The sequence below is a fragment of the Perca fluviatilis genome, chromosome 4, assembly GCF_010015445.1.
Source record: "Perca fluviatilis chromosome 4, GENO_Pfluv_1.0, whole genome shotgun sequence".
Classification (NCBI taxonomy): domain Eukaryota; kingdom Metazoa; phylum Chordata; class Actinopteri; order Perciformes; family Percidae; genus Perca; species Perca fluviatilis.
The window spans coordinates 26141233-26164780 of NC_053115.1; the positions used below are offsets into that span (position 1 = coordinate 26141233).

Below are 23548 nucleotides of genomic sequence, written 5' to 3' on the forward strand. Positions count from 1 at the left end.
GGAGGTAATGGAACATTTTCGCATTTCTAGTGAAGTACATACCAAATAAGCAGCAGCTGTCTCAGCTTTTGAGTAATTGGTACCAGTGTTGGATTCTGTATTAAGATCCTTTACAAAGCTATTATCAATATTTCTTTTTTATAATAACACAATATAACCTGAATCTGCAGCTTGCCTTAACTTTAAAGAGCTTTATACTGAGTTTCAACTCATTGTTTAGCTGTGTGGCGCACAACTTTGCTGTTTTGGTTCACTCTCACCGCTCCCATAGCATCGTTTTCAGGCTTCAGCAGGCATCTGGTTTCAGATAAAAAGCTCTAAATATACCTTCTGTACACTACCTGTTCAGCACCAAACTGCAGACAGACACAGTTAGAGATTAGCTGGTGAACATAGTGGAGCGTTTTGCAGCTAAAGAGCCAGATATTTCTCTTAGGAGTTGGTTGGTTGAGACCAAAGCAGAGCTGAAAGAGCGTGGATTTTGGAGGCTAGAAACACAACTCAAAATAATGTTGCTCTGTAACTGCTGACGTTTACATAGGAAACTAATTGATAACAAGTTCATATCAACTTAGAAGGTGACAGTATGTCAATGTTATATTCCAAAATGTTATATTCCGCTGCCTCCCAGTGGCAAAACAAATCAGTTATTGCAGCTTTAAGATTAAGTAACAATACAACAATGTCAAATTATTCTGTTAAGAGTAAAAGTTATGCATTCAAAATTCCACTTAGGGAGGAGTGCATAAGTATTGGCAACCAAATGTATGCACAATATCAAAAGTAAAAGTACTCGTTAGTGAGTGATATATAATTATATATGACATTACTTGTATGAGATTGTTAATAGTAATCTCTACTGTGGTAGCAGGTCGAAGTGACTTTATGTTCAGATTGGTATTTTAGTCCAGTGGTCCCCTGCCTAGCGGTGGGGCCCCCTCCAAAGGGTCACGATATAAATCATATGATTGAGGATTCATGTGATATAAAAGAAGAAAAAGGTTCTGTATGACACAAATTAATATTCATATTTTGTATTTTTCCACTAATCTTCTGAAAAAAATTTATAATTTTATCTCTTTAGGCCTCAACGTTTAGAGGGGAAATGTTTCAACAACTCATAGACATCTGACAAATAAATAAATACTGTCTTTTGTAAGTAATTGTGCTTCAGTTAAATGTAGTGGAGTAAAACTGAGTAAAAAGTATACTATTTCCATCTGAAATGTAGTGGTAAAGAATTAAAGCAACACTATGTAACTTTTAGCGCAAGCTGTAGTTCCAATGAGACAACCTGTATGGGGACCGAAGCGGGAAAGGTTACATAGTGTTGCTTTAAAGAGTATTTTAATACTGAAGTACGCTCTACCACTAAATTACTTTTGATACCCACTTGTAAGCTAGAGGTGTATAAACTGTAGGGACGACTTTCTATCGTACATGCTGAAATGTGCATGAAGTCTCCTTTAAGCATGCAGAGCCATTTTACTGACAGTGGTAACCTCTGTAAGAGAAATACTGTGTGTATATATAGTGCCCTCAACTGGTCACTCTGAGTGCTTGACTCTTAGCTCATTTCATCCAGAGGCATGAAACAAAAACAACACTAAAGAAATATTATTTCTATTTCTGAACTTAAAAACATATTTAAAACATCACATTAAATAAAGTGATCTATTGTTTATAATAACAGAACAAAGAGGATCTTTCTGCCTTTTTATCTGGGTTGATGCAGCATTTTGCTGATGAAGGGCTTTCTTAATGATACCAATTTGTCTTCTCCTCTCCCAGCACCAAACCCCTGACAGATTTAGAAATTTGCTGGAGCGGAAAATGGAAGATGCCACGATCGACACATCTGGTTCTTGTATTCATTGCTTTGCCTTTGGCCTGGGGAGTTTAGTAATACACCCTTAAAATGTTTTGCTTCCAAATCCATCCACATCACTTCATGTGCGTTTTAACAAGGAATAGAAGGTGGTAGGGAAATGACTGCTCACTGTTTAATTAGCAAGCGTCTCGAATAAAATCTGATGTGAAATGGTTTCGAGGCCAGAGGAAAAGAAGTCGGTGCAGAAGGATCAGATAATTACTCACTGTACTCGTGTCCCTTCTTGCTTCTTGTTACTCAGTAATACTCCGCCATATTGCCCCAGATCTGTGCAGTTAGGCAATACATCCTTCACTGATGGATAGATGTATTCCCTCCTTCTCTTATTTCTCCCTCTCTGTCTCTAAATGTCACTTTCTCCCTCCCTAAATGCACCAATATCCAGATCTAGTCGTTCGGGCTATTTTCAGCACCATGAAGAAGAAGAAAAAAGCGTGTATGTGTACGTATCTCAATGGTGTTGGTTTCAATCTTGATGATGTGTACAATTAATATTTATCTGGCTTATTTGTGTTTACTAGTGCAGGGCCCGTTGAAAAATGGCCTGTTGAGATTGATTGCTTGGCCTACGGTGTTGCTGCCTGCAGCTTTCACTCAAAACAACTTCACACACTGCGCTTCCTTGGGTCCTGAGCAATACACCTACCATGACAGTTACATCTTCTAGCATTGCTAGAGGATACGCGTCATTTGCTAACAGCTAGCTATTTGGTACCAGGCTATTACTGGGAACAAAAGTGTTCATTTTGAAAATTACATTGCTGATGCTTGAAATGTTTTAGTTTACTACATTGTAACAATCCCCGGTCTCTCTTTCTTCATCTGTTTTTGAATGTACTGTAGCGAGCGAAGGAGAGCAAGCTGTACGCAGCATGCTGTTCGGTGGTGTAACAGGTAATAGGGGTCCCCTCTCAATACACAACACAGTGTTTACACAACGCACTACTATTAAATATGTCCTGTTGATATCAAGAGCTCACAGTCAACTTCCTTGGGTCCTCAGCAATACATCCGCCAAGTAAGTCGATGGAATAAACGGTTGTCAAGAAAACCAAGAGACAGACAGAGTCCTTCCTTTTAGTTAGATGGTGTGGAAAGAGGTTAAGAGAAAAGGAATAAGACAGAAAGTGAAGAATGACTCAAGTGTTGAGAGAAAAGAAAACCTTTGCACAAAAACTCCAGAGAGACAAGTATCATGTCTGTGCACTGAATGCCTGTTATTGGTTACAATTATTCCTATTATTTCCATACAGTGTTTTAGCTAAGTTACAAGGAAGTTGTCTTTTTTTTATATGTCAAGCTTTCAATTCCACTTTTCGAAGATGTTCCTGTCTCATTGTTCATTACCACAGGGAAATGTTTGTGGGCATTATGGTTTGCCTTTAAGCGAATGTATGTGCACCCACTCACAGGGGAAATTTAGTAGAAAGACATTATGCAGTTAATTACTTTTGTTAGTTTTTCCCTTGTGATTAGAATTGTTTTCTGCTTCTTTCATGATGTAAGCAGATGGTAACATACTGTGGCATTCACGACTAATTCTCAGTGGACAAGCATGCATTTGGTTTGGGGGACAGTTTGATTGTTTGAAAGAATTTTATAAATGGGTATCTTCAAGAGCTTTGGATTTGTATTCATGTTTTTATTTTAAAGGTACCTCCCTCCTGTAGTGGACAGTCCTGGTTGAGTTCAGAAGGCAAATGTCTGACCTGGGAGGGCAGTCAGCTGTTCTGTATCTCACCTGGTCAGCCTTGGTATCTGGACTGTTAGCTCACTCTGCATCTTCTCTTCTCACTTTGACAATATTTAGCACCTTCACACCTCATATATTTCACACATGCATGCATTGCTTTAATTGCTGTCACTGATCATTTCCACGCCCTATCGTTAGGGGTAAGTTTAGTTGAAGCAAGTTAGAATAGAAACGTTTGGATTGAGATTGTCTGCCCTGTAATGAGTGCAGGACTAATATTCACTGGCAGATCATAGAAAGCTCATATACCTGAATGACACATCAGGAGACATTTTTAAGTCACATTAAAAAAGAACAGGTGTAAATAATAAAAGCAATCATGGCTGAATCCATTTTCAGGGTCCTGGTATTGTGCATACTGGCTCACTGTCATGGTTTACTTGGACACTTGAATAGAACAAAGTCATTAGTTATTAGTAACATCTGTGCTTTTCCTACTATGACAAGTAAAAACGTGCTATGAAAAAGGCTTCTTCAGATGGCATTTATGCAAAAAAGATATGACCCCTGTGCAAATTGAGGTCTATATGTTTTCAGCCCATTATTGTCAGTGTCCCTGAGTCCAGGAGGAACTTAGCAGTGTGCTTTGTTTCTGCCACTTTATTCATACTACCAGTGAGGGGCGGCAAACTCAGACATGTTCAGATCCTACACATCCTACTTTAAAGGCCCCTTTTACATGAGAGACATTTTGACATATTGGAGCAGGAATTAATAATGACTATATCCCATTTCATTTAACCAACTCCAGGGCCCTGGGTGAGTGCATGATGGCTCACTGGCATGGCCTCCTGAAACATCTTAAGACCTAGTTCACACCTACACAGGTACTTTTTTCAAAACGTAGCTTTTTCCATGAGGGAGCCTGTTGGTGGGGCTTAGGAGGGAGCCTGGAGCCTGTTAACCCAGGCCTGGAGCCTGTTAGTAGGGAGACAACGTTTATGGTCACTGTAAACAGAGCTTTTGGAAAACTCTGGCCAGGGTGAAGACTTTTTAGAAATGCCATTTGTGTGTTGTCGTGTAGACAGGGAAAACAAAATTGTGGCCTTGTAAGGTCAGTGTGTGGAAGTTATCTCCCTACGCCTTGTCTCCGACATTTCTTGCAATTGCATACGTGGTCAAAATAGTGCTGGTACTGTAACAGGCTGGTTTACACATAAATGTACAGTTACTTGTCCATTGTACTGTAGAATGGAGGCGTCAGAATGCACTACAGAGGCCACTGCTACATAATCCAACACTAACAAGACACAGACTCCGCCTTTTTTTAGGATTCTGATTGGCCAACATCTTCTTCTTCTTCTTTACACAGCTGGGGTTATATCACGGCTTGTTGGCTTGGCTTGCTCTTGACTCTTCAATTGTGTTTTCATGTGGATGGAGATTATTCTAAACAGTGCATTTGTGGATGGGCTTCTTTTTAAAAAACATTTTAACGAATGAAGGAAAAACCCAGTTTTTAAAAATACCTGTGTACGTCTGGACTAGACCAAAGACACCCATAGTCCACCCACATAGGTGTTTTTACTTAGGCTTTGTTTCCTGATTGGATGTCTTCTCCGGAATTTGTGGTGTGTACAAACAGGGCTTCAATTGAAGCAAAACACTTTACTGTCAGTTTTGTTGCACCTGTTACAGAAACAAAGACAGACAGACAGACAGACAGACAGACAGAAAGCTGTATGGTAAATTTGTTTCCACATTCTGTATACACATAAGAACTAAGGAACATCAATCTCAAAAACATAGCCGCAAGGAACAAAATACAGTCACAAGAACATGAGTCCACTGAGTATTATTGCTACAGTTTGTTGAGGGCAGTGATGGCAGAGAGCCATCTGTAGCATGCTTTTTTACAGATCAGAGATCTGTGTCAGCGACCAGATGGGAGTAAGGTGAAGCATGAGTTCAGGGGGTGGGTGGGGTCGTCTGCTGTGGTGAGTGCTTTATGGCGTGTGATGGCAGTGTCCATGAGGGTTGGAGGAATAATTTAATGTGATTTTAGTTTGTTGCTGTTGGTGAAAATGAGCATGGTGAAGTAACATGTAGAAGAGAGTGATGGGTTCAATGATGCTCCTGTACAGGAGGTCTAATCATTCAGAATATGTTAGGCAAGGCAGTTTTATATAGCACATTTCAGACCCAAAGGAAATGTAAAGTGCTTTACATAAAGCATCGTCATACAAAACAAATAAGACAAGTTATAAAAGAAAGAATAATAATTAAAAAAAACAGCTACGTGTGTGTGTATAGGGCCTTAAAATGAGCCCTTGTTAATGTTATTAGTTCCACCTTTCCTGTAATTATGACAAGTCAAAATGTTTGTTATAAACCTTCTATTCCAGTTTTAGGGAAGCCATGTATAAAGGAATATAATTATGAATATAATGTTGCTTTAAGGTGCTTACCAAGAACACCAACAGGCCTATAGTTCGAGTCCAGCTCTGTCCTCTCATTTTCTGTCCTCTCTTCACCATCAACTTATCACTGGAGGCCTAGGATGCCCTTAAACATACAGCTTTAAATGTAATTTTATATCTGTACAGTCTGTACTCACTTCCCCTTCAAATCATTTTTCTACACACCTTTAACATGTTTGAGCTTTTGATAGTCCATGCAACTGCCCTAAGAATCCTAATAATAAGTCTTTGTTTGCTTTGTTAATAAACAGGTTTTGGGGGCAAATCTTTTAATTTAGATCATTTGATATTGATCATGTTGCTATTGACTGACCACAGCTCTCCTATACTTGGTGACTGACACTGTATAGTATCATCATGCCAGTAACTCAGTTACAGTGAAAAGCTGCTGTCAGAGCAAAAGAGTTTTCCCCTCGACAGCCGTCCTCCCACTCGACACACTCCATAAAAAAATCCCCTCAGTGTTTGCGGACACGTACACACAAACATAGAGGCAAACACAGACACACTGTCACTTTACTTCCAAGGAAGACACCCAAACACTGCAACTGATGTACAAAGCCAACTAAGACCATATGGTGCTTTCTGTTTACTGTTGTCTACGCTGCAGTAATGACCGGCCAGAGAAGTGCCTTGTGTGTGTGTGTGTGTGTGTGTATGTGTGATAAGGGTAAAAGATAAAAGATAAAAGCAATGACGAGAGGGGAAGAAGCGAGGCATGGCAGGAAATGGAGGAAGAGTGTGAGCAGCTGACAGTTGAACAAACTGCCTTCAAGCTTTGTGTTTCTCTCGTACACCCCTGCATTGCAGCACTCCCTGCAGGAGCTGAGAGGGTGCAGTCTTTTCTACATCCTCTCTGCTGCCTCAGAGGAGACGAATAATCTCGACCAAAACGTCCCAGCACACGTCGACAGCAGCAGCAGCTGTCCTCGGCTTATGTTGGTTATCTGGGGCTTTGATAGTGGTTGTGTTACTTTTATACGCTGTCCCAGCGCAGCACAGTCCTCAGGCCTGACTCATCCTTTGTGGAGAGGACGACTAGGAGAGAGAGAGAGAGAGAGAGAGAGAGAGAGAGAGAGAGAGAGAGAGTTTTACTCATTCGCAGATGCTCTGAGAAAATGAGAGAGTCAGGGAATAGCTAGAGTATCCCACAATGCACTGGGAGTTCGAGTGAACCAATCCTACTGTACTATCACTACTTTGGATGATAATGCAGCTGAATTGTGACCTTGCACTAAACTCTGCCAGGCACCAAACCTGCTGAGTCAAGAAGCAAGAAGTGATTTATCAAATCTGGTTGAGAACATTAGCTGATTACATCTGCATCCGCATCCAGACGAATGGAAAATCTGTAACATTACTTTGTTATCATTAACAAACGTGTCATCTGGCTACTATTGATAATAAGGACAATAACATGGATGTTCAGGGCTGCTGATATTATTGTTATTTAATCTACTGTATATATGAAGGTTATATGAAAAGAATTGCTGACAATTACTTCATTAGAACATTTTAAATCTGATAAACACTTCAAGATTGCAGGAGTTACAGAGAATTTTTAGCTGGTGGCAAAACTCTTTTACTGATTAAATGTTGTTGCTTTTTATTTAGGGATATACTCTGTGTGTGTGTGTGTATATATATGTATATATATATATATACATATATATATATATTTTTTTTTGTTAAAAGATCTTGCTGAAACTTACTGTACAAGAGGTTTTTATCTATCATCTTTTCTGCTTTCCATCTATCTTTTCTGCTTTAAAAATACTGAAGGTAAATGCAATGGGATCTGTATTTAATAAAACATGTCATTCAAAATTTTTCTAATCACTCATAATGCAGCCTTACAGGATTTTCTACAAAGCAAAGTAAAATTTGACTTCACTTTGAATAATGTGTCTTACATCAGATATCTTTTGACTCTCTCTATCTGTAGAATGCTGCTTAGTTTGGCTCTTTGCCCTCTTTTGTCCTCCATTCTTCCTGTTTGCAATTTATTTCACAATGGAGTCTGGATTTATTGTGTCTTAAATCTACTTTCGAGTGAATTAAGTTATTGTTGATGCCAAGTTTCCTCCTCTGCCAATGCAGATTTTTAGATGAGTGCTGCCATTCTTAGTATTAAATGCCATTACGACTGTAGGAACTTTCCATTGAGACAGCACAATGGATCAGTGAGCTGGGAGTGAGTGAGTCCTTACAGCAAACGCTCACTCTGCTGTCCTGTATAGCCCACCCTAACCTTTAAAGGGGGTCACTAAAGCTGTGTGTAATGGTCTGAGTCTGAATCTGTCCGACCAGTTATAACAATCGTATTTCGTCTCCCAGTCATAAAAACAACTAGAAGTGCATTAAGAAAGAAAATCGGAGACAACTTCTGGTTGTGTCTAAAGTTAACAAAATGTACCTACCGGCGCCTTTTAATTTCACTTACAATCAGCTCCAGGAAATCAGTTTAAGCTTGATGCTGCAGCCACAAAATAGTAACCCTTTGTAAAAACCACAATCAAGGTTTTCCCTCCCATTTTAAGGCTTAGGTGCGTTTTGGGCAGCACCCTAGCCAAATAAATGTAACTAAATTACTTTTTTCAGATCTAATGATTGTAGTCCCCAGTGGACTTCTTCAGCAAGTTTTATCTTTAATCTTTTTGAGTGTTATTTATTTACTATCTGCTTTAACGTTTCCAATGTTTTAGACACAGATATAGTGGTAATAATGGTGCACAATTATGTGGAATTGCTTTTTTTTAATGTAACATTTTTTTGAGGGTGGACCCCTAAACTTGCCCGCCAAATATGTGCACCTAGCTCTTCCACAAACCCAGGGAAAACACTGACAATCTTTCATTTTTACTTCTGTAACAAGCAAGATATTACATTACGGGGTAATTAGGAAGTTTTAGGGGTGCTTGTAGGTGGATTTTGTTACCTTCAGACAGCTGTTTCCCCTCGTTTTCAGTCTTTACCCTCGTTTTCAGTCTTTATGCTAAGCTAAGCTAACCGCTGCTAGACTCCATTCATATATGTCCGTTCAACATGAGAATGTTATTGATCTTCTCATCTCCATCTATCTGATCCATCTGATTGAACTTTGACACACAAAATCGTGAAGTTCGACAATGTCCAGCTGGTTTAGAGAGGAGTTTGGAGTAACTGCTTATTCAGGACTTATTGTATGTATTCTTATTGATATAACTGACAGGCAGAATATTGCAAGTAGCAGAGCAAGGAGGGATGCTGCTTTTCTGCACTGAGTGCAAGGACAATGACAAAGGGTACTGTCAATGAAGCATTTGTTAAGAAGCTGTATAATGTACCACATTGAGGGCAACTTCTGTTAGCCAGTTAGCCACGCTAGCGCCACAGTTAATGTTTACAACCCTATCCTACCTTATGTTCCATCCGACCTGCTTTTTGCCACATCACGCAAGTAATGTGTTGCCAGGCAGAATCCGATCTGACTGCATTAAACTCTTGGAAAGAAAGAGAAAAGAAAGCATATTTCCCAAAATGTAGAATCAAGGTTTCCTGTTTACTTTTACAGATGTGACAGTGACAATGCTGTACTCCATCTCTCAAGCTTTTTTACCTTGAAGTATCTCAGTCCTTAAACCACAAAACAGCAACATCACCCTCCTAACTTCTTCTTGCTGCTTCAGTTCTCCCTTATCCAACATCCTTTCACTTCCATGACATCCCCTCATACCCACCACAGTCTACCAAATTCACTCACTCTGAGTTATGTAGGCTATTGTAACTCGCAAGTTGATGACAATGTCTCTAAAGAACCGGATGAAAGAAAAAAATCAAACTGTAAGAAATTTAGACTAAAAGGCAAGTGAGATATCCACCCTTAATAAAGCAAGAGACCTTGGCGATCTTGAACAGTGTTACAAAGCTGCAGCTAAATGTTTCATTTAAAAAGAGTAGTCTGTGTCACTTTAATTTTTGCTAGCAGATGAAAATGAGCTAGACTCATTTTGTTTGAAAATACTTTGAACGACAACAAGAATAACGTCACCCAACATTGCTTAGAGCACCTTGAAAGGTGCAGTAGGTAAGACTGTTTTTTTTCTTTCTGTCATATTTGCTGAAACTGACCCTATGTTCGAGTAGAACTACATGAAGCAGGTAATAATAATAATAAAAAGAAATCTGGCTCCTCTGGCACCACCTACAGCCTGTAGTGTGAGTTGCCAAAATCCACAGCTCCCTGTTCAGATGCACCAATCGGGCAGGCCGCCGTGTGTGTGGGGTGTCTATCACTGCTCATGCACACGAAATTCATTCTCCCTTTGTGGGGGAGGGGCTTAGGAGAACGTTTTGGGCTTTAGCAGAAAGGGGGGAGGGACTGAGAAGTTGTCGATGTTAATATTTTTTGGCTAAGTCCTGGATCTTCCCAGTCCTACCTACAGCACCTTTAAAAAAAAAAAAGAGAGAGAGGAAAAAAGTCTGAATTTTTTCCCTCAGAATTCTGACTTTAAACTCAGAACTCAAATACATTTTTTCACATGTGGCCCTAATCCTCTTCTGTACATATGAATGGTATAGAAAAAGCAATAAAAAAGGAATCTCTGTGATGCAGCAGTTTTGTGTGAGATCGCTGCCCCCCTCTGGCAGGAGAAGCTCCCTGCAGTGTAACCTGAAGTGAGAGGAGGCACCTCACACCGGCTCCTGACAGCTGCTAGCTGAACATGAGCACACAGAGAGGTATTTCCCCAAGGAGCGTGAGCAGGGACAGAGGGTTTGAGGGGAGTACAAGGATTAAATGCTGAAATTGAAAAGGGCTCAAATATATGTACAGAAGTAACAACATGAGGGACGTTTTCATGCATTGTTGATCTGAATCCAGTTTATCGTGCAGAATGACGTAATGGCTATGAGGACTTTCAGTTTTTATCCTGATTTTCATATTCAAGAATACTGTAATACTCTCATCTCTATGTATGCATTCGTAGATTTGATGATGGAATGATTTTACATTCAACGCTGTGGGCTGCTGCACGTTTTGTATTGTAACTGGAGAAGATGCTTTGCTATCTGCTCAATTTCAACCATCATTGACGAGTCTCCTCAGGGATCAGTGAAAGGCCGACAAATTGACCTAATCATTGTTGGTTTCAGTTGTTCGTTCTGAATGGGTTTATCGAGGAAAGGTCTCTCCAGAGGGTTATATCGCACTTCTGAGATCAAGTGTATAGGGATCCAATTAATTATATGAGCTCATTGTGATACTATTTGGAGCTGATGTGGTAAAGTCAGCACACCCTTAAGAGTTCGTCAGCTGTCCTGCTACCTACCTTGTTTGTTCTCCTCTTTATTCGCTCACACACACACGCATGCACGCACATGCACGCACACGTACGCACACACACACACACACCAAAGCGTGTGCATATTGATCTTTACAACTGCCCTCCAATGCCAGACCCCAAAGAGTGGCATGCTGCAATCAGCTGTGTGAGCAGCATCACAAATGAGGTTGGGGAGAGTGAGAGAGAAAGAGAGAGAGAGAGAGAGAGAGAGAGAGAGAGAGAGAGAGAGAGAGAGAGAGAGATGGGGAGAAAGAGGTAAAGAAGCTGCATGCATGAGCATGAGGGAGAGAGATGGGAGAGGGAGTAAGGAGGTGTGTGATGGGAGGGTGGAAAATGGGGGAGATGTGTGCATTGGAAGAGAAGGAGGAGGAGGAGGAGGCGGAGGAGGGGTGTAGTGCTGCAGTGGAGAGAAGTGAGAGGAGACTGCAGTCTCTGCTTATGGGAGAGATCAGACTATGTTACCACAGCTCTGAGGGACTGTAGCTATAGCTGTAGTTATTGATATTGGATGGGCCACCTCACGAAGCGGAATACCACATCTGACAGGTGAGTTTTGTTTTGGAGATATATATATTTTTTTAAATAAGGGGCGGTTAAGTGACGTGAGTACAATCAAAATGTACAACTAGAAGATGGCTAGAGGATCTCCTCTGCATTTTCAAACTAAGTGAGTCGCGACAAACTATTACGATTACTGCACTCTGTGATTATATTCTCTGTACATGAATATCCTTGTGAATCAGGATGTGTCAGAGCCTTTTTCTTGCGGCTGAGTGATGCTGGCCAGTGGTGAGCTGCAGAAATCAAAGGCAGATAAGGAATGAGTGCTGATGGCACAGAGGTAAACACCAAGCGGACCTATGGATGTGTTTTGGTGTATTTTGCATTCAGCCAATAACCTCATCCCTGAAACAGAAGGCATATGCTAAGTTATGGAAGTAAGAGTCTTGAGTTATTCCTGATTTGGATCTGGAATGCAGAAATGATCCTGAATGTTGAATGTGTTTATTACAGCTGCAGAAATGTTTTGTTAGAGGTGATTAAAGGCGATGGTTACTTGATTTCTTGTACAGACGTAAAGTTAACTGTTATATTTTTTGGAGGGACCCCTGTTGAAGCTAAAACTTTAATCATCGTTATTTAAAGCAGAGCAGTCGGCACCCATATCATGCCCATGCCCACCACTCAGGCAGTGACTTGACGCTGGCCTTGAGCCAATTGGTCACCTGGGCTATAGGCAGGTTGTGGGCAATTCTGGATAGCTGATAGACACTATCAGGATTGCTTAGCAACAATAATCTGCCGGCCCACAGCACACGGGCCTCTACTGTACCATATGTGCAGTATGTGAACGGCACAGATTTGACCACAAATCCTACCTCACGATGAGAGAAAGGGTATAAGTCCACGCGGAAAATACACATGTTGGAATGCAATACTCTCTGAGTCAATGGAGATGAGGTTACATCATGATTGTATTTGCCAGACGTTGACAGAGAAGCCTGCTGGTTCACTTTCATGTTGCGATACAGAAATCCTCACATGCACTGTGAGCTTCTTTAGATAAAAATGTCTCCACAGCACAAGACTCACTGTATATCAATCTAGTTTGATACATAAACTCAGTGTGTGTGTGTTTCTGCACTCAGCTGTTGTCCTTGCTCATTTAAACAGCAGATAGAAATAGTCCATCTTTTAAACGGAGACAGATCATTTTCTTTTAGTGTTTTTAGATGGAGATAAAACAAAAATCCTCTGGATAGCTCTTAACATTTGAGAGCTGTGATAATACACACACACAAATGCGCACGCGCGCACACACACACACACACACACACACACACACACACACACACACACACACACACACACACACACACTAAGACACCTGTACCCAATTTGTTTTATCTTTTCTTCATGCTGAGTGTTCTCTTCATTTATTTTGTTTCTATGCTATACGCTATTTACTTCCTCATACGATGGTACATGCTTAACAGTCGTAGCAGTGATAGTAAGCTACTAAGGATTATTTTTTTAAAGGAGTGAATTACATAATGCTTTCTCTACTTGCCTGAAAATGTATTACTAATTTTGTGACCTTTTCTGTGAAAACCCTTTTCTCCTTCGAATTCTTCGCCCTCAAACAAAAACAAACAAACATGGAGACGTTATAGCTGCAGAACAAGAAAATGGTTGTCAAGTTGCCAATTATTCTTTAGCATTATGTTGAGCTGGTGGGGGGTCATGAAAGCATTAAGGCAGCGTCCAAATCACAGTGTTCAGTACTGAAAATAAACCAGTCGGCCTGTCACACTATTAGCTCCCAGAATTGTATCATTCTGCAGTAAAAATATACTTGCTGATAGAATGTAATCCACTTAACAGTTTTTGCCTGACATGTCCATACTAATGTAATATTCCTCTCTGCTTTAAGTAATCTAATAAGTGACAATAAAAAGAAGGATTTATTTTTCCCTGCACCAAAATTATAATTCACTGATAATCCAAAGTGAGTTGATGCTACAATTGTCAGATGTGTCCAGTTATCTGCAGCATATGTTTTTCTCTGTTTTGTAAAAAAAACAGGGAGCCTAATTTAGACCAGAGCATCAACACCTTCATAAATGCTAATAGTGTTCTGGTGTCGCTCAGTTATGCAAAGAGAAAACAGAAAATAAATAAATAATATAATGCTCACTTGAGGCTGGGAGGTAAATTGATTTTGTCAGCTGTTTTGCGATGGATTAAATTTCAAGAGGATAAAAAGGTGAACCATTGTGAAAAGACAATTGCTATTCTCAGAATGTGGTGAAACCACTTTTTAATTACAGCCTCATTACTTGTTTTTACAATTTACCGTAGTTTATTCCTCCTTAGGGCTCCAACTAGTGATTAATCCGTGACTAATTAATTAAATGTTTGGTTTATCAAATGTCAGAGAATTGCGAATGACGGCCAAGTAGATGTCGTTTCAAAAGTTTGAAATTTCTGCTTAAGACTTAAGATTAATCAATTATAAAATGATAGGCAATTCTTGTTCTATCAATCAACTTATCGAATAGTCAGCTCATTATTTAAGCTCTGTTTCTTTTATTGCATTATATTATGTATTCAAAAACGTATTCCTTTATTGATACATTTACATGTCAGCAATTAAATATCAAATCCAAATTTAAGTCATTTTTTATATGCATACTTGCCATCTACATATCATTTACAGACTCCATAACAGCTTCATTTTTTTTTTATTATTTACAGTCATGAAGAGGTTGTCTATCCCAGCATGCATTTGGTTAAACGCAGGAAATGGAACTATAACATCACGAAAACCGATTTAAAAAACAGTTTTGAATCCAATCCATGTACAGTGTAAAGGGCTTTTCATACGGGAAGTGACATTTCGCCTGCGCGAGTAAACGCCAGGCGATCAATGTGTGGTAACCATGGGGATTTTGTGCACTATTGTATCCCTGCCGTACAACTTACTGAGATTAGCTGACTGTGGTATCATATATCCCTAATCACAGGTCAATTTCTAACAAACAGTGGCAATCCTAGTCTTTCCAAACCAAAGACTGTTAATGTTGATATACCTAAAGTTAGCTAAACTAGCTTAATCATAAAATCCAGTCTTATGCCGATGCTCTGACAAACAAAAGCCCCGCTGTCTATGTCCTGATAACTGTTTTGAAAAAAGTTTTATATTTTAGTGAACTCACAAACAGCAAGATTCAAGAATCAGTCTCTTGTTCATTGATTTTCATGTGGATATAGACTACTCTCATATAAAGACTGCTGTATAGACAGGGGGAAACAGTGAGCCTGGCTCTCTTGAACACCTTTAAAGGTGTGTTCGGTGTGTTCAGACTGTAGCTAAGAACATTTTCACTGTACGCCATTTGCCTGAATTTGACTGCTGGACTGTTTGTGCAGTTTGTGTTGATTCACCACAAACAGCCGATGTGTTAACTGTACAGACATTAGCTGTAAGCTCCTTTGTACATGTAGGAGTGTACCTGTGTGTTTGTGTTCAGCTCAGACACTGACTCCAGTTCTTTCTGTTATTTCCCTCCAGTCTCTCCACTTTTTTTCCTTTAATCTCTGTGTGCGGATGAAGTAGATTCATAAAGCCCAGGGGTTACCTGTATTTTGTGCTCAAGTTGAAACACTTTCAACTCGGGCGGATGTATCTTAGCCTCAGTTTCCCATGGCAAATCATACCCACTCATGTCTTTGTATGCTATTTTGTATGCCTCTAAATCTCTGTCTTGCATTCTGTTTGAACACACCTTAAGGCTCACAAAGTCTTCCTGGAGTCTTGTTGTCACTGTGAGGTTGCCAGGCAACCAAGGGGTGTACGCTGTCATCATATCGAATCAGCATGTGTAATGATGAAACGAAAAAATGCATTTTGTCATTTAGTGAGCTTTAGAGATGCTGGTGGGCCTATGTTTCACTTAAAGCGTAATTCTTGCCAAAATGCAACCTAGGGTCTTTTTGTGAATATACCCGAGTCAAACTTTAGTTTAAAAGCATAATTAGAAAGGAAACGCCACTTTTAAGATTTACCGTATTTTCGTTTTTTTGGACAAATGGAATGCGAGTGCTAGGGGCACTACTATGATCACATCAAAATATACAAATTTTTTAAACACTAAGAATGCTCGACACAACATGAAACTTTGCTCGAAGTATCACCAGGGGCTCTACACATGAACTCCAGCATTGAGAACATTGTTTGTGTACACAGAGTTTACTAAAAAGAAAGGTTTTGAACAACTCACTTTAGCAGTTGTTGTTTCCGCTCGCAGTCATCTTGCCAGTCAAAAAGAGTTGATTTCTGAATGCAACGTAACAGGGAGGAGAGTAAAGATGGAAAGCTCCTAAAGCTTAGCTCCATATAACCTTGTAGTTGAAAAAGGAGCCTCATACAAGAATGACATTTCCTCCTGTCGCATTCGAAGACTGACTCTTTTAGACTGGCAAGATGGTGGCGACCGGAAACCGGAAAAACAAACTGCTAAAGTGAGTCGTTCAAAACCTTTCTTTTTAGTAAACTCTGTGTACACAAACAATGTTCTCAATGTTGGAGTTCATGTGTAGAGCCCCTGATGATACTTCGAGCAAAGTTTCATGTTGTGTCGAGCCTTCTTAGTGTTTTAAAAATAGCGATTTTACTGCGATCATAGTAGTGGCCCTAGCACTCGCATTAAACGAAAGTTTGACTCGGGTACATTCACAAAAAGACCCTAGGATGCATTTTGGCGAGAGTTACGCTTTAAAAGAGAACCAGCCTGCTAGCTGATAAAGACATGAGAGTAGTATCACATTTAGCATCTCTTAAAGAGAAAGCAAATAAGCGCCCATTTTCCCACTAATGTTGAACTAATTTAATAAAATAGATTCAAAGATAAATAAATCATCCAAAATTGTTGTTGGTTTTATAGCACTACGTTTAAGTTTTTTTTTCTAGTCTATAACACACATCAGTTTGGTGTTTCCCACTCAGCCAAAAGAAACTGTTTTAAGTACAGTAACATTCAATAAACACCTGTAACAATGAGCCTCAGGAGTAAGTATATCCTGAAAGTCTTTTAATACAAATGAAGATAAAATACTTTCACGTTTGTTCCAAATGTCACCGCTGAGGTCATGGTACTACGGTTTTATCTTACCTTCCCTTTTCTTTCTGATCTGTGTGTGCCTCAGGGACGCTGCGCCTAGTCTTTGACAATGAAGTTCAACTTGTTCAGGCCACAGGCCGTGGCGGCCGCTGAGCCCACCGGTGTCACCACCGTAACCATGGCTCCCACTCCGGCTGTCATCTCCACCTCGGTGCCGGACACCTCTGGCTCCAACAACACAGAGATCAGCAAGAACGACATGTTTGAGGAGATCAAGAGCAAATTCTTGAATGAAATTGATAAAATCCCGTGTAAGTAATGCTGCTGTGCATCCCCAAAATTCAAAATGCTCTTTATTTGACAAAACGTTACAGTTTCTTTGGGAGAAACACCAAAGTCACAAAGTCAATCATTGCTCTGTTGTTTTTGAAACTGACAGTGCCGCCTTGGGCTTTGATCGCCATCGCTGTGGTGGCCGCGTTGCTCATCCTCACCTGCTGCTTCTGCATAATCAAAAAATGCTGCTGCAAGAAGAAGAAGAACAAGAAAGGGAAGAAGGGCAAGGATGGCTTCAACATGAAGAACATGCAGGGCGAGGTATGACGCCTTGTGCCTTCTACATGCTGAAAAAGTCAGGGTAACAGGATGTTTTGGGTGATGTTTTGCCTCTTCTTTTCTACAACAATTGATCATTCCAGTTTTAATTGTTATTTATGCCATTTATTGCTGCATTTTTATCCATTTCAATATGTCTCTAGCTAACCAAATTTGATCTTTTACCAGCAGCTTTTGTAGCCCAGGCTGTAGAGGACACAAGGAGAGCTCTCTTCCCCTCCATTTATTCGCTGTTATTGTTGTTGTGGTCATTAAAACGTGTGACGTATTCCATTGTGGGCCCCAGTGGTGAAAAATGACACACTTTGTTAGGGGTGGCAAAAAATAATTATTCACTATGAAGTGAAGAGTTTGGTCTGACGACTTCAAAAAGCTGCATTTTTATAATCAAAGACGATGGATGAAGGTATGACTCCTGAGGAAATATTGTAAGATTTTGGAAGCAAAATACAGAAAATCAGAGGATAAATGTTAGAAAAGCCAGTGATTCATTTGAGAACTAATCAACTAACATCACCCTAAATTGCCCTGAGCTCAACTGACAGTTAATTAAAGCACAATGTGAGCCCGCCCCCCCCACGCCGAAAACAAGTGTCATTTCTCATCATAATTGTGGTGTTGGTGGTGGTGTTGACTGCCTCTCTTTTTGTAGTGTGTTTGGTGTCTTGTGAGTTGAATCTCTTCCTCTCTCTGCTCTCCTCCTCTTCTTTCCCCCCTGCGTTGTGTCTGTCTTGTGTGTGCCTCGTGTTTCTTGACTGTGGTGGACTCCCGCTCTACGGTAGGTGGATAGCTCATGTTGACGCTCTCTGGCCCCCCGGGGCGGAGGGGGTTTCATGGAATGAAAGTCGTAGCTTCCTTTGCAACTCTTTTTTTATTCATTATTATTTTGTTATGACTTGAGCTTGAGAATGTAACAATGGAAAGCTATGATGTGCTCCATAAACCCCTAGAGAGGAGAGTCTAACCATCTAACGCATTGTTCCGGGGACAATGTAACTGTAGCTCACACCAATATGGAAAGTATTGGACGAAGAGATGATATGCAAGACACTTTTAACACTATTAATCTATGCATGTGATAAAGGGCATGGTTGGTTGTTTGGGAGACATGGAAACGGTGATGATAAAACTGCATGAAGAGCCAATTACTCGCAAAGCTGTCCTTTTCATTGTAGTGCTCAAGGAGGAGGTAGGATGTGGAGACACTGGATGGCCTGAAAAAAAAAAAAAGAGTAAAAACGAGTCACGTTCAAAGTCAAGGTGAACTTGGCAATGAGCTTTTAATTGAACTACAATAATAAACTGCAGCAATAAGACTCTACATTATTCAAATAGCTGGCTGTGCCCTTTAATGATGAAACATTTATTGTAATAACGGTGAGCTGAAAAGAGAGGCTTTTTATTTTTTGGTGACACATAAATTTAAAGCAAGTGTGCAATATGCAGCAGTGGTGGAAGATGTATTCAGATCCTTTACTTAACTTAAAGTAGGCCTACTAATACCACACTGTAAAAATACTCTTTAACAAGTAAAAGTCCTGCATTGAAAACGATCAAAACAGTTCTGTCAATCAAGTGTTTAATCGGCTAATCATTTCAGCTGGACTTGTAGGCCGTTATATTGTTGGGTAGTTTAATTTATAATAAAACATTGTATTTTATAAACTACATGTGTTTTGTGTGCATACATCTTAATTTGTAAAGTAACTAGTAACTGAAGCTGTCAGATAATGTAATGGAGTAAAAGGTACACTATTTCCCTCGAAAGAAGAGACTCAAGTAAAGTTCCAGTACCTCAAATTTGTACTTAAGTACAGTACTTGAGTAAATGCACTTAGTTACATTCCACCACTGGCATGCAGAATATGAAATATGAAAGTTGTGAATGTAGGGTTTAAAAAAAAAAGCCATATATTTGAAAGCCAGCTCCCTGCACTGAATATTCGGCTATGTCTTATTTGCCTTTTATCATTTTAGTATGCATTGGCATTCGCTGTTGTGAGCTAGTTCCTTAGGGGTTTTTATATAAACATTTATCTCCTTGTTCATTCAGTAAAAAACCAAAGCCCTTTGACAAAAGAGAGGATACCTTATTTCATTGGAAAACTGTTGCATTTATCATCCCTCTTGATGCAACTAGCATGCAAAGCCTCCACTGACTCTGGCTGTCACTGTACTACGCAAGCATGTTGAAGGAATTGCCCAATGTTAAAAAAAGAAAACACTGAGAGGACAAGCTGTGCCGAATTATAAAAAAATATACATATATAAAAATATAAACATGTATTTATGTGTTACTAATAGAGATTTGTGACCTTGTAAATGATAAATCACTGGTTATTATCATCAGGTGCTGTGCAGGTAAGCAGTAACCAGAACATGTATCTCCCACGTAAAAACACCTGGAGCTCCAGTGTCTGTGGCATGCTGGCTGTCATGGGGGAGCCCTGTAGTCTGATCCCTGATGCCCTGGCCTTTAACACCCTGTTTTGTCTTGTTACCTTCACACCACAGATACACCAGGACGATGAGGATGATGACGAGGGAGAGACCGGACTGACGGAGGAGGAGAAAGAGGAAGAGGAGAAAGAAGAAGAGAAACTGGGGAAGCTGCAATATTCTATAGATTATGACTTTGAAAATGCAAAGGTCTGTGGTTCTAAATTCGCACATTGGCAAATTGTGTTTTCGAAGCATTGTGAACAATTTCAGATGGATTCTTAGGGAGTGTTTCACATTTTGATATTTTTTTAATATCCTATTTACATTTTCCAGTATTTAAAGAAATAGTTCAACATTTTGGGAAAAACAATTGAACATGTCTGCAGGCTGAATACACAGGTACAGCTAGCAGCCGGTTAGCTTAGCATACAGACTGGAAGCAGGGAAACAGTTAGCCTAGCTCTGTCCAAGAACAACAAAATCCACCTGCCAGCAACCACTAACTCTCAAAATATAATGTGTTAATAAGTGAGCTCTACAGGACTCCGTAGTCAGATTTTCTCGCCCTCAGACAAAGCCAGGCCAGCTGTTTCCCCCTGTCTTTTTACTAAGCTAACTGGCTGGCATATTGAACGGTCAGATATGAGACTGGTATCGATCTTCTCCTCTATCTCTCGGCAAGAAAGCGAAAAAAGCGCATTTCCCAAAATGTCAAACTATTCCTTTATGGCCCGAACCTTGAAACTTTGCAGAAAGCTTCTGTGTAAAACCTTTGCAGAGCAGCATAATGATCAATTTTGAATAACGACATATGAAATAAATAGTTTTTCAATAATTCTGGCTTAGAGAAAGGGAACACATTTGTCAAAGATTCAGTAACTTTATCATCATTACTGTAATGTTCTCAGCGGCATATGGAGTGGTATGACAATATTTAATGAGGCTCTGAGTGCCGAATCAAAGAGGAAATCCCTTAAATCAAATCAACATAAAACAGAGCAGCAAAGACTAAAATAAAATGTATATTGGAATATGTCTGTTCTTCTTGTCCCTAATGTACAAACATGTATAGCTCAAACATATACACACCTCTATGGTACAGAAAATTCACAATGTGACAGTTGTGTGACACTGAAGAATCCCTCTGACATTCGAAACGGCTCCAGTCGGGCAAAACGTTTGTGTGAGATTGATTGCGTAGTTAAGTTGTCAGATTATATTATATAACCAATCTCTGCAGCAGTGACCCTGATACAAATGAAAACTTTTGAATATTTTTTTTCTGATAAAATTCTTGTTTTTGTCCCTTACACCCTGCCCACACTTCTGCACACAGCTCACAGTTGGCATCCTTCAAGCTGCGGATCTCATATCCATGGACTCAGGTGGAACCTCCGATCCTTACGTGAAAGTCCAGCTTCTGCCTGAGAAGAAGAAGAAGTATGACACCAAAGTCCACAAGAAAACGCTGAACCCTGTCTTCAATGAGACATTTGTATTCAAGGTCAGTCTTGCCAATATTATATATATATATATATATATATCTCAAAGATTTATGGAAGATAGTGAGGAAGTTTGTGTTTTTATATAAAATGAGGTGCACAAATAATCCTCCTTACCCACTGCCAGTGTGTCTCTTTCTCACAATGTGTGTACTCACTGGGCTGTGCAGCCTACAGTACATGCTGCTGTGTCCTGGCTAATAAAGCCCGTAGAGACTTTACAAGTCTCGCTGGAACCTCTGCCTGCCTGCAAATTTGCAGTAACAAAAGAAAACATTCTGTTTTACAGAACGACTGACTTTTCTCTTCCAAACAGAGCTGAAGAGATGTTCATTGCCACATTTAGTGTTTCACTGTGAAGGTGTATTTGAGTTGTTTCTTACTTTCGGAATTGAAAGGTTTTTATAAGACTAGACGGTGTCTGCAAAGGATGGTAGCGTATAGAATTATCTTCATTTTCATTTAAGAAAAGTTTCAGCTTCAGCATTTTATCTTTTCTTATATCTTTCTTATATGTTTAAATCGGAGATAATATTCAATTTAATGGAATTTATTTAAATGCTATTTGTCCTTCCCCTGTATCATTTCAGACAATTTGTATTTCATTTTAACTTTGTTTAATCTTGGCAGCTTTTCAAGTCTTACTGATTTTCCATAGTAGCGAAAAATAAACCATAAACATTTATTAATAATGTAATTTCCAGTCAACCTGGATTACCTGTTGCATTTTTAAGAAAACTGGAACAGCTAGAGGAAATCCATGTGAATATGTGGTGGATTTTCAAATTCCCCTTGAACATATTAGAGAACCATTTAGAATCAACTCTGAAACTTATTTCTTCTACTGTACCTTTTTTCATTGACTCATTATTTGAGGATTTAAGTTGCTTTTATAGTCATATAATAACTAATGGGACAGCATACAAGGTATCAAGGTATAAAACGACATAACGTTGTGTCTGTGGATCAGGTGCCCTACGAGGAGCTCGGTGGGAAGACTCTGTCGATGTCTGTTTATGACTACGATCGATTTTCCAAACATGACGTCATTGGAGAGGTGAAGATTCCCATGAACACCATCGACCTCGGAAGGCCGATTGAGGAGTGGAAGGATCTGGAAAGCGCAGATCAAGAAGAGGTGCTGTTAAGAACCAGAACTTTGGAAATTATGCTTAGAAGACTGAGATAATTGATTGATATACAATACAATCATTTTCAGGGATCTTGACTTGATAACATTACAAGACCTTGTCATTCTAGGCTGAGATATCTGACATTTTTTTTATACAGAATGCAATTTTTAGGTGATTTTAGGGGTACCAAATATACCCCACTGCAGCTCCGCCTATTCAAATTTGGAAAGTTTAGAGTGTATAATTATATATAATAATATATGTATATATAAATAATTTTTGGGTGTGACATGGATGGTACCAATCGATGAGTTAAGTCGTCTAGTTTCATGTGATACCAATAACTTCACAATAGTTTTAAAGCGGAGCCTGCTACAGCCCCTTTAAGACAGTCTAGTTAGGGGGGCCTCCTTAAGAACTGCAACTGAAATAAACACTTTTAAGCAAAAACCACCAGGACAAAAATACCTTAATTTAAGCCCAAGATAAAAAAAAAAAGTGCAAGGCATACAGCAGACAGCAGCTGAGCGCATTCTGCTTTAGCCCATCATCATTTTCTAAAATGAATCGTTTGCTGTTGTCGGCTGATGAGCATGTGTCATTTGTGTCTCTTCTCTCTGTGCTGACGGCTCAGCCTGAGAAACTCGGAGACATCTGCATCTCCCTCCGTTACGTCCCCACCGCCGGGAAACTCACCGTCTGCATCCTGGAGGCAAAGAACCTGAAGAAGATGGACGCCTGTGGATTATCTGGTAGAGAAACATTACAATGTTGTAAACTGAATCTACAGTACTATTACTACAGTTTAGCCTTCAATTTGTGTTTGAATGATGATTCAAAATGC

The 23548-nt window shown here is 39.7% G+C and overlaps 1 protein-coding gene across 3 annotated transcripts in view; it reads left to right on the forward strand.

Moving 5' to 3' along the window:
* Positions 1 to 23548, forward strand: part of LOC120557651 (synaptotagmin-2-like) — a 40492-nt gene that overhangs the window by 11639 nt on the left and 5305 nt on the right. Inside the window, exons 1-7 of one of the 3 annotated variants that reach the window (XM_039798189.1) lie at positions 11801 to 11934; positions 17098 to 17323; positions 17452 to 17609; positions 20142 to 20276; positions 21406 to 21573; positions 22542 to 22709; positions 23339 to 23456. In XM_039798189.1, the coding sequence (XP_039654123.1) occupies positions 17122 to 17323; positions 17452 to 17609; positions 20142 to 20276; positions 21406 to 21573; positions 22542 to 22709; positions 23339 to 23456 (949 nt within the window). In that variant the 5' untranslated portion in view covers positions 11801 to 11934; positions 17098 to 17121. Of the gene's footprint in view, positions 1 to 11800; positions 11935 to 17097; positions 17324 to 17451; positions 17610 to 20141; positions 20277 to 21405; positions 21574 to 22541; positions 22710 to 23338; positions 23457 to 23548 lie in introns of those variants that run through there. The other 2 variants (XM_039798188.1, XM_039798190.1) reach the window with 2 other exon arrangements.